Source organism: Rhinopithecus roxellana, chromosome 4 (genome assembly GCF_007565055.1).
Source record: "Rhinopithecus roxellana isolate Shanxi Qingling chromosome 4, ASM756505v1, whole genome shotgun sequence".
Classification (NCBI taxonomy): domain Eukaryota; kingdom Metazoa; phylum Chordata; class Mammalia; order Primates; family Cercopithecidae; genus Rhinopithecus; species Rhinopithecus roxellana.
Window position 1 is genome coordinate 172,754,950 of NC_044552.1, and position 12,392 is coordinate 172,767,341.

At 40.8% G+C, this 12,392-nt stretch overlaps 1 protein-coding gene across 6 annotated transcripts in view; it reads left to right on the top strand.

The window, feature by feature from the left end:
* Positions 1-5,071, top strand: part of TPD52L1 (TPD52 like 1) — a 108,341-nt gene extending 103,270 nt beyond the window's left edge. For all 6 annotated transcript variants that reach the window (XM_030929338.1, XM_010359021.2, XM_010359023.2 and 3 more), the window contains one exon: positions 4,407-5,071. In XM_030929338.1, coding sequence (XP_030785198.1) covers positions 4,407-4,535 — 129 coding nt within the window. In that variant the 3' untranslated portion in view covers positions 4,536-5,071. The remainder of the gene's footprint in view (positions 1-4,406) is intronic.
* The last annotated feature ends 7,321 nt before the right edge of the window (positions 5,072-12,392 follow it).

Sequence of the window (12,392 nt, forward strand, 5' to 3'; positions counted from 1 at the left end):
ATTTCTCTTGCTAGAAGATCAAAACGAAAGGCTCAAAAATCCCAGGAGTCAGTTTCTAAACGTTTGGTTTTCAGCCTTAGACGACCCAGTGAGGACAGGTTCCATTGCTTTTTACACAAGTTCTGACAGAGGAGAAGTTGTACTTTTTAGGTTTTCTTTAGAAGAAGGAGCTATGAAGAAGCAAAAGAAGAATAAAGAAAAACCTATTTTCATTTGCTTTTAGGAAACTCTGGTAAGCTCATGGCTCCCACAGGATTTAAGTGTTTGATCCACATGCTCAGCTTCTCACTTTTCTCACCTCATTGGGATAGAAGGTATAGCCTGCCACCTCCTTCAGATATGCACATAACTAACCCAGCCCACCAGATACTAGCCTTTGTGAAGACCTCCTGAAAGTGATTCTATGCTTGTATGATTGTTTGTGGTTTAACAAGACGCACATCCCACACACCTCCTATCTCGTGGCCAAAGCCTAATTCCTCTTTTTCTGTCCACCCAGGCAATGGAGAATAGCTGATAATTATGCTTTGTGTCAAACCTCCCACTTCCTCAATAATTACAAATTTCTCAGTCCTTTTTTTCCCACTAGACTAAATAATAGATATGTATAACCCTTTTTTTATATAGCTTATTTTTTGCAATTTACTTTCGTGTTCTAAATCTTCTCCAAAATGTCTATATTGTTCTTTAATTAAGGATCCTTAGATAGTTTTCTGCCGAGGGAATGACTCACGAATTGGTAAAGATGAGTGGAATTTCTTGCAGGTCTGTGAGCTGCATTTCTATTCACATACCCTGTTTTCAATTTGATTTTTGAAGACACTGCTGATAAGGAATCATAGTCATATTTATGTTCTGTGAGAAAATAGGTTCCACTGTAAAGGTCCACTCCTGCCATCTTCTCACACAATCTGTCATGTACCATGTGGCACTTGTACCAAATCCATGGTTCTTTTTACCCAATTCTGTAGTTTGTTTTTCCGTGAAACACTTTTCCAATCCTATAAAATTTAGTTCTGCCTATGCCCTTACAATGTATTCCTTGACACCTCAGCTGGTGTCACCTGTATAGTCACTGAGCATGCTTCCTATTTCATCCAAAACAAACAAGCAAATGCAGAACCAACTTCTGTGAAACCACTTTTGGTATCTTCTACCATCTCCCAATGAGTCATGAGTAACTACATCTCTTCCAACCATTTTGCATCCATGTCAAGCAGACCATATTTTTAGTGCACCTATTTTTTGATAAATACATCACACGGCCTGGACCAAAACCTTAAAAAAAAAAGGAGGGGGGGCCAAGTTATATTACATGTTCTGTTTCTTTTTGTATTATGAGAGATTAGGAAGCCCAACTCAGCGATTCAAATGAAATTCTATGCAAAGAACGATTATAATTTGGTGGAAAAGTGACAAATACTTGTATGAAAAACAATTATGAAGAGAAGGGTCCAGGAGAATTTTATCATTCACATCTTTGCTTGAGGAGGTCCTTACCTAAGGTATTGCGGTAGGCAGTCATTAAACCTACGTGGTTGGGAATATCTTTGATTCCATCCATTCTTTGCCGAATTGATTTCTTACAAAGCCATTCCTTCCTTCTTCATTTTACTACTCTGTTTTGAGGAAATCAAGAAACAGGAAAGAATAACGAAACAAAGCACAGAAGAAAACATCAGTAATTGTTGTTCACTGAGTTCAATATTGTGTGTTACTTCTATTGCAAAAGAGAATGTGAATGGAAGTAAAAAGAGAGAGGGAACTATTAATAGAGTAGATTACATGGAATTAATCTTGTTTTTTTCTCTCAGGGAAGAAATAAGCATAGTGAAAAATCACACAGTGGAAACCATCCCTTTCCCCCACCAGTTCCCAGTGTTAAGATAACAGAGGGAAGGAAGAATCAGTGCTCTGCCAGAGGTCCATAAACTAAGCTGACCCCTTTCTTTTGAATGGTACATAAGCTGAGAATGGCTTTACATTTTTTAATGGTTGAAAAAAATCAAAACAAAAATAATTTTTGTGACATTTGAAAATTAAATTACATAAATTCACATTTCAGTGTCCATACATTAAGTCTTACTGAAACACAGCCTTGGCCAAGCCTGGTGGCTCATGCCTGTAATCCCAGCACTTTGGGAGGCCAAGGTGGGCAGGTCTCCAGAGGTCAGGAGTTTGAGACCAGCCTGGCCAACATGGTGAAACCCCATCTCTACTAAAAATACAAAAATTAGCTGGGTATAGTGGTGGGTGCCTATAACATCAGCTACTCAGGAGGATGAGACAGAGAGAATTGCTTGAACCCAAGAGGCAGAGGTTGCAGTAAGCCAAGATTGCACCACTGTACTCCAGCCTGGGCCATGGAGCAAGACTCCGTCTCAAAGAAAGATAAGGAAAGAAAGAACGAACGAAAGAAGAACGAATGAACGAATGAACCAAAGAAAGAGGGAGGGAGGGAGGAGAAAGAGAAAGAAGGAAGGAAGGAAGGAAGGAAGGGGATGAAGGAGGAAGGAAGGAAGGAAGAAGATAGAGAGAGGAGAAAGAGAAAAAGACAAGCCGAAAACAGAGCAGAAAGTAGAAAAAAGAGAGAAAGACACAGAAAGAAAGAAAGAAAGAAGAAGACCATAGCAGAAGAAAAGAGAAATGGAGAAGAGCGAAAGAAGACACAAAATAACGAAAAAAAGAATAAAGCAGAAAAAGAAAAAGTCAAAAAGAAGAAGATCCGACAGCCTAAGAAGACAGCAAAGAAAAAGAAAGAAAGAAAGAAAGAAAGAAAGAGAAAGAAAGAGAAAGAAAAGAAAAGGCATGCTCATTCACTTAGGTATTGACTGTGGCTACTTCCTACAAGAACTGATTTGAGTATCTGTGAGAGTGACAATGTGGTTCCCAAGTCTAAAGTATTTACTGTCTGGCCCTTTACAGGTAGAGTTTTCTGACAGCAAACAGAGTACAAAAATTCAATATAATAAATAAATTTAAGATGCAGAGAGAGATTTTAGTGACAATTGGAGAAAAGTGTGTTTTGTAATGATGGAACTGCTTTTGAACCCTGGTTATGTTTTTAAAAGGGCGGGCCAGGCAGCACGGACACACTCCCCAGTGTTGTTGATGTCTGTGAGTGATCACTTTGGTGACAGTGAGGCATCAACATCAGTTTGGCAATAACAACATTATCTATTCTATATCTTTTTTTTCCTTCAAAGTGTTTTTCTACATTATGAAAAACAATGGGAGGGAAGGCAAATGTGACTATTAATAGACTTGCACTAAGCATTTTGCATCATCAAATATACAGCAGTTTTAATAAGGAATGTTTCAAAATACTTAGCCATATTTGTAAATCGTAAGTTAATTCCTTTAGGTTTCTATTCTTAGTCAATAACAAATACATGAGCAAAAGGCCTTGTAAAACATCATAACTGCATTGTAAAGAATATTCCTACTACAAGGCTGTATTAATTCCATTTCACGCTGCTGTGAAGAAATACCTGAGACTGGGTAATTTATAAAGGAAAGAGACTTAATTGACTCATAGTTCCACAAGGCTGAGGGGACCTCAGGAAACTTACAATCATGGCAGAAGGGGAAGTAAACATGTCCTTCTTCACACGGTGGCAAGAAGAAGAAGTGCAGAACAAATGGTGGAAAGCCCCTTGTAAAATCATCAGATCTTGTGAGAAGTCACTCACTATCATGAGAACAGCATGGAGGTCACCGCCCCCATGATTCAATTACCTCCTACCAGGTTCCTCCCTGGTAGGATTATGAGGACTATGGGAACTACAATTCAAGATGAGATTTGGGTGAGGACACAGCCAAACCGTATCAAAAGGCAATTGTCTAAGATGATGTGAAATCACCAGTGATTAAAACGTGATCCATCTTCAACTTTCAAAGCAGAAACCAGAAATCATTTTCCATTGAGCCACTCTGATTTTTCAAAAGACATTTGTCAGAAATCCAGTTTGCCCTGCTAACTCCCAAGTAGAAAAATCTAGGTTTATGTCATGTAAGGATGTTTATACATTGTAAAATTGGAGGAATTAATAAAAAATCGAATTCCATTTTGATTAGATCAGTTATCTGGGTGAGTGGGGATAGATGTTCCAAGTCCATGGATCCGATTATGCTCCTGAAGGAATTAAAATCTTAGATGTAGAAGAGATAAAAAGAGGGTTGCTAAAATTGTACAAAATTAAAGTTTGGAATCCAATCCCAGAACCCAAGTATGAATAGCATTCTAGCACTCTGCAAAAGGAAACAAACTTCTGTACATTCTTTTGTCTCTAAAGATAGAAAGTATTTCTGAATTTGAAAGTAATCCAGCCTTTGGCATTCTTATAAAGACATTACAAAAATGATAGTAACAACTCACTGCATTTTTGTGGATCTGCTCATTTCAGACGAAAGTAGGCGGGACGAACCCTAATGGAGGCAGTTTTGAGGAGGTCCTCAGCTCCACGGCCCATGCCAGCGCCCAGAGCTTGGCAGGAGGCTCCCGGCGGACCAAGGAGGAGGAGCTGCAGTGCTAAGTCCAGCCAGCGTGTGGCTGCATCCAGAAACCCGCCACTACCCAGCCCATCTCTGCCCGTGCTTATCCAGATAAGAAGACCAAAATCCCGCTGGGAAAAACCCAGGCTTTGACATTGTTATTCAAATGGCCCCTGAAGAAAGTTTAATGATTTCCATTTGTATTTGTGTTGATGATGGACCACTTGACCATCACATTTCAGTATTCGTAGATGACTGTCACATTTTAAAATGTTTCCACTTGAGCAGGTACACAACTGGTCATAACTCTTGTCTGTTTAATTCGATGTATATTTTTCCAAACATGTAGCTATTGTTTGCTTTGATTTTTGCTTGGCCTCCTTTATGATGTGCATGTCCTTGAAGGCTGAATGAACAGTCCCTTTCGGTTCAGCAGATCAACAGGATGGAGCTCTTCATGACTGTCTCCAGCAATAGGATGATTTACTATAAATTTCATCCAACTACTTGTGATCTCTCTCACCTACATCAATTATGTATGTTAATTTCAGCAATTAAAATAATTGATTTTAATGACTTTGAATTCTTAATTTCTTTGTCTTTAAAGTTGCTAGTTTTGATTTTACAGATACAATTTTAAATCAACTTTTACCCAGGTGCAGTGGCTCACACCTGTAATCCCAACTCTTTTGGATGCCAAGGTAAGAGGATTGCTTGAGGCCAGGAGTTAAAGATCAGCTTGGGCAACACAGACCCTGTCTCTACAAAAAAAAAGAAAAAAAATTAGCCAGACATAGTGTTGCTTGCCTGTAGTCCCAGCTACAATAGAGGCTGAGGCAGGAGGATTGCTTGAGCCTAGGAGTTTGAAACTGCACTGAGCTATGATTGCACTACTCCAGCCTGGGTGACAGAGTGAGACATTGTCTCCAAAAATAATAATAAGTAGTCAACTTTTACGCTGGTTTGGTGAACGTGAGAGAGGATATGAAAATAAATATTACCTCAGCTATCCTAGGATGTTAAAACAATCTCCAATTTTAAAAATCTCTCCAATCTACATAGAGTAGTAGTTAAAGGATATCCAAAAAAGAGATAGCTAGAAAATGGGAGAAGCAGAGTTCTGCAACACCTTTCAGTTTGTAAATTGTTCACATGTATGAAAATGGTATTTATCAATCCACTCAGATTTCTGCACTAACTTTTATCTTCCATATCATATGTATCTCTTTTCTATTTCTAAATAGGAACATATATTTGTTATTAGGTAACAGGGATATAGACTTAAGATATATTTGTAAAATGGACACTGAACAGACATCCAACCTAAAAAAAAAATCACTATTTTAGAAAGCCCATATTATATATACATATTTGTTAGTGTGCTAATTGTTCATTTTTTGTGTTTATTAAATAGAAGTAGATATATATGACATTTTGAAGTAAAGCACATCTGAAAAATTCTACTCAAATTAATGGAGCATGACAATCTGTACAATCTGTATACCTAACCGGAAACCAAGGTGGTTTGTATCATCATCTCTGATAGCCTCATCATCTATCAGCATCATCTCTGAGGCCTGGAATCTTAGCACAGGGAATGGGGCTGTAAACTTGAACCGCAGTGGATGAATGTAGACAAAAAAGGCTCACTAGCAGGAATGCTGGAATTCTCCCTTACTTGTGCTTCTAGTCTGTTGGTTGAAGTAGAGGCAGGAAGCCAACCCTGCCCAGCTGACTCACAGGCCGTGCTGGCCCGCCCACCACAGCACGCAGGTACTCAATCTCTGTGCCCAATCTGTAGTTGCCTGTTGAATGTGAAGTGGCCAACTTGTGAAAACTCCCTGCCACCTTCTTTTTTTTTTTACCATACTCGGCATACCACATTGTATTAGATAAAGTTATGGTACTTTAAACAAATATCTCCATTCACCAACCAGTTTCTGCACACATTAGTCTCAGCCCTACAATCTGAAAACACAATATTAGAATTGGATAGAAAAACAATCAAGAAAACTTAGTGGTAATATCTTAAGGCCTCCAACATATTTTAGCTATTTATTTTATTCCGTTCATCAAAATTCTGATTTCATTAGTTTGGAAAGAATCTTACTCACATCATCTCTATTCATCTAAAAGCTTTTCATTATTCACTCTGACCTAGAAGTGATATTCATAATGGTCATGGCATAAGTAACATTTTTTCTTTTTGTCATAAAATGTGTGTGAATAACTCAGATTAGATGAATCAAACACTTGTTGGTAGGTGGGCAGTCTTGCCTAGTTTAGGCAGTGAGCCTACTCTTAGCCTCAGGAGCATCACTAAGAGCTGCCTGGTTCTCCCTCACCGTGGGTGTGCAAGCTCATCCTGATGCAATTGATTGCTGAGCTTCTCAATGACATCTAGTGGGGCTCAATTCACAAGCAGTAGTTTAAAATGTTTCACAAGTCCTAAAAAGCAATTGCACACAATGAACATAACCTTTTACTAACAAACCAAAATGACTTCAGGTCAACACCATGTGTGTATGAAAGGATACCTCCACAGAAAATGTACAGTTGACCCTTGAACAACAGGAGTTTGAACTGTGAGGGTCCACTTATGTGCAGATCTTCTTCTGACTCTGCCACATCTGAGACAGTGATACCAACCTCTCCCCTTCTGCAGCCTACTCAACACGAAGACAATGAGGATAAAGACCTTTATGATCATCTGCTTCCACTTAATGAATAGTACATATATTATCTCTTTGTTTTTTTTTTTTTTTTTTTTAACATTTTCTTTCCAGAGCTTACTTTATTGTAAGAATACCATATGTAATGCATATAGCATAAAAATATGTGTTAATTGACCATTTATGTTATCAGTAAGGCTTATGGTCAACAGTAGCTGTTGGTAGTTAAGTTTGGGGGGAGTCCAAAGTTAGAATAGGATTTTTGTTTTATTTATGTATTTATTTTTGAGACTGAGTCTTGCCCTGTCGCCCAGGCTGGAGTACAGTGGCGTAATCTTGGCTCACTGCAACCTCTGCCTCCTGGGTTCAAGCAATTCTCTGCCTCAGCCTCCCAAGTACCTGGGATTACAGGTGCCTACAACCATGCCCAGCTAATTTTTGTATTTTTAGTAGAGACAGAGTTTCACCATCTTGGCCAGGCTGGTCTTGAACTCCTGACCTTGTGATCCACCTGCCTTGGCCTCCCAAAGTGCTGGGATTACTGGCGTGAGCCACTGCACCCAGCCTAGAATCGGATTTTTGAAGTGCAGGCCTAACCCCCGCGTTGTTCAAGGGCCAGTTCTTTTTTTTTTTTTTTTTTTTTTGATTGCCACATCTTTTACCATTTATATCTTGGTTTATCAAAATTGAAGGTGACATTGCAGATTATATTATTCCTAGAAAAGGACTGGAGGTTGGAAAAGCCAGAAGTTTGGCTTTCTACCATAGAAGGGAAATCTTTGAATACAGAAAACTATGCACATTTATTATTGAAGTGTAAGAATTGAAAGATAGATAGATGATAGATGGATGGATAGATGATAGATAGATAGATAGATAGATAGATAGATAGATAGATAGATAGATAGATAGATCGACAGATAGATAGATGAATAGTAGAATACCCTGACTGGCTACATTCGATAAACAAAATATTTCCCAGTTTTGTTTTGTTTTTTTTTTTCTTGTACCATATGACCCAGCCATCCCACTACTGGGTATATACCCAAAGGATTATAAATTATTCTACTACAAAGACACATGCACACGTATGTTTATTGCGGCACTATTCACAATAGCAAAGACTTGGAATCAACCCAAATGTCCATCTGTGACAGACTGGATTAAGAAAATGTGGCACATATACACCATGGAATACTATGCAGCCATAAAAAAGGATGAGTTTGCGTCCTTTGTAGGGACATGGATGCAGCTGGAAACCATCATTCTTAGCAAACTATCACAAGAAGAGAAAACCAAACACCGCATGTTCTCACTCATAGGTGGGAACTGAACAATGAGATCACTTGGACTCGGGAAGGGGAACATCACACACTGGGGCCTATCATGGGGAGGGGGGAGGAGGGAGGGATTGCATTGGGGAGTTATACATGATATAAATGATGAATTGATGGGTGCTGACGAGTTGATGGGTGCAGCACACCAACATGGCACAAGGGTCAGTTCTTTCAATTATCAAAAATTCTGATGTTTTGTGATTACAAAACAAACTAGCTTTTAAAAAAAAGTAAGCCATTCTGAAATTTAACCATTTACCACATTTTAAATACTGTTGTATGATGAACATATTTGTAAATTTATAATGCTAACTTTATCTCACAACTCATATCACATAAAGATTATGACTATTGGCTGGGCATGGTGGCTCACGCCTGTATTCCCAGAACTTTTGGAGTCCAAGGTGGATGGACCAACTGAGATCAGGAGTTCGAGACCAGCCTGGCCAACATAGTGAAACCCTGTCTCTACTAAAAATGCAAAAATTAGCTGTGCATGGTGGCACATCCCTGTAATCCCAACTACTTGGGAGGCTGAGATGAGAGAATCTCTTGAACCAAGGAGGCAGAGGCTGCAGTGAGCCGAGATCATGCCACTGCATTCCAACCCAGGTGACAGAGAGATGAGATGCTGTCTCAAAAAAAAAAAAAAAAAAAAAAAAATAGATTACAACTATTGGCAGGTCATTGTAGCAATGCAATCTGCATATCTTACTCTAAATTACAATGTTTGTTAGAAATCTGTTCTTGAATCATAGCAAACAGAACAAACTGCATGCTTTAGGATGTAATGTCATGATATGTCATGCCATTCACAGTGGCCAGTGTGTGTGGAGGGAACCCAGGGATCTACATGGCTCTTCTGTCACTGTTAACTGTTCCAAAATTACATGTAAGCTTGAAAGTTGTTGAACATCAACCCCATCGCTCTCCTCTCACTTAGTATTCAATTTGAGTAGAAGTAGCGTGATAAAGGAAGATGGTGATAAGGTTAAAAAGTGACTTAACATGAAATATGAAACAACTTCTTCAAACCTGGCATTCAAATGTAACTTCCAACTATAATAATATTTGGCAAATATTGTTATATTTGCTATTTATGGCTACTTTTGATAACCTCTAAGCATGGTAAAATTCTTTATGCTACATTTCTACTTGACTTTCAGTTCACACCAGAGGGTATACTATGTACACACACATTATATATAAAATATATATAATACGTATATCCATCCATCATATATATATAATATATATATATATATAAATTAAAGCAAACCAAAAATAACAAAATCATGTCTTTCACAGAAATCATCCCATTTCACCTTTGAATGGGAATACTGACAAATTGCTTAAATGAAAATGCTGAGTACAGAGATGCTTTTTTACAAAGTGCTTCATCAGTCATTTTCCCCAGAGCATGTATCACCACCACAAGGCTTTGAGGTGAATCAACATTTTCAAATACAAGGGCATTGAGAATTATGTAATAGCTGGTAAAATACCAATCCATAAGGGAAAAACAGTGTAAGGAAAATGGCTGCACTTTAATCAGGAGTAAGCTGAGGTGGTGCTGCAAAACTGAATGGCCTTAGACATACTAACTGCTACCCAAGGAGGCACCTGTATCCTTTTAGGAACACAATGTTGTACCTTTATCCCTGACAATTGGCACAACATAACAGCAGCTCTGCAAGCAGTCTCATGGGAAATTAAGGTGGTTGATGGCCCCTTGCAGAGATGGTGGACATTCCTGGGCTCTGGCCTATGCTGGGCCCTAAAAGTCATAAGTAGTATAGCTGGGATCCTAGTAGTGAGCTGTTGCTCTCTGTATTGTTGTGTGTTATGGATCCAGGGCTCTGCCCTATGGGCATGTATCCCTACCTGAAAGATTCCCCTTGGCCTAGGGTGTAGAGTGTAAGGGAAATGGTTGTGCTTTAGTCAGGAGTAGGCCAAGGTAGCCTTCTGGTGCACCATGACCCAGCAGGTTTGGAGCACAGGCACACAACTCCAGACATTATGTAACCCTGCCACATGAGGCACATCAGGTGACCACTCACATGAGCTTGTGCTTGGCTTGGAGCCACTATTGTCTGTAAAAGGTACAACAATCCTGCTGATGCTGTACATATAGCTCGCACCCAGAGAAAGAATAAAGCCATGTCGAAACTGCCTATGATTCCTTGAGTGTTTTTCCAGCTACCGACCACCTGTCCACTGGCTCCCTCCGGACCTCAGCTTGGGCTAGAACCTGACAATTGATGCGGTGAGCAGGATCATGAGGTGAGTGAGCCTTTGGTCCCTGCTGATTCTGGGTCGGCCATGTGGCCAGAACATGGGCTGTGGTACCCAGTGGCAGCTGTACTGCTCGGATGGGCTCTGTTGGAAACCTGGGCAGTGTTAGATGGGTCATGCTTCAGCGCATAGAGAAGGCACTGAAACAGCTGGAAGCACAGAGCACCAACAAGGAGTGAGGCTTCGAGGCCTGGGTCTGTTGTCTTGGCTGAAGATCCTCACTCAGTCTGATACCGTGGAAGAGGGACCTCTGTTGTGGACTTGCTCAGTGGGCCATCAGAAGGTAGATCATGAACAGCCATTGGGGCCCCGAGGGTGGGCTCAGGGACCCCCTCCCAGAGTGGTAACACAACAAAATTCATATATTGCCTATACCCCAATGAGTTGCAGGAATTAGGCAAGTAGGGCTGCCAGCTTCCAGGGGAACCCCTGCCTACCTGGATGCTTCACTTGTGGGATGAGGGAGCAGATAGTATCTCCTGTTCTGCCTCTGGGATGGAAAAGCTGGCCTCCATCATGACTCGCCTCCATCATAACTCCTCTCCCTCCTTCAGTGGTTGCAAGTGAGCAGGTGGTTAGTGGCAGGGCAAAGTGACCACACCCTGATTGAGTGGCTTTGGGCAGCCATATGGACTGTGTGAAATGACATTGGTGAAATATCTGAAACTGTGAGTAAATGGCAGTCATGTGCTGATTTGGTGCAAGTCATCTGGGCAGTGGTTATGTGGTAGGCTATGTGTGATCTGAATATCCGGGGCCAGATGATGAATGTTTACCTCTGCACTTCAGAGTGCCTTTGGCTTCCTAGCTGCTGTCCTCACCCTGTAGGGAGGGCACCACATAAATGAAGTGACCACTGCTATGGCTGCTCTCTGGGAAGCAGAAGGCTGTCGGTGGTACTGAGGGATCCACATCATAAGGAAGAGGAAGGTGCCCTGTCCACAGAGGGCTCCTCCATGGGCAAAGAGGGGGCCCCAGTGAGTGACACGCTCACAGATGTGGATGGATTTGATTTTGGCCAGGGTTGACTAAGAAAAAAATCAATAAGCTGCCCAATGAAGTAGTCTTAACTTTGTGGAGACAGTTGTCTCCAGAGAAGCAATTCTGGAAAACACCAAGGGGAAGAAGGACATTGCTGCATGACCCATTCCCTCTCAAGTGCTCCAACTCAAGGACTACTTGCTGCAGCCAGGTTGAAATGTAGCGCCTTTCCTGTTTGATCAGGGAACTGGCCAAAGTGCCCAGCTTGGGGGGACACCAGATGACCGGTGGCCACATGTAGAATTAGCAATTCACCGGTCCCCCACTAACTTAGAGCAGGTGCCAGTGCTGGTAAATATTGGCACAGATTGTAGCCTTGTGTATGGGAATCAGGTAAGTTTCCGGGCAATGCTGTTACATTGATGGTTGTGGAGGCTGGTCACTGAAAGTGAAACCTGTGTCTCTGTACCTCGGCACTGGTCGCTTGGCTCTCTATTTATATACTGTGTATGTCTCCCTCAGACCTGAATACATCCTGGGGGTGGACATTTTACATGGCCTGACGTTACAAACCCCGGCCAGGGAATTCAGACTTCGAGTGCATCTGGTGAAG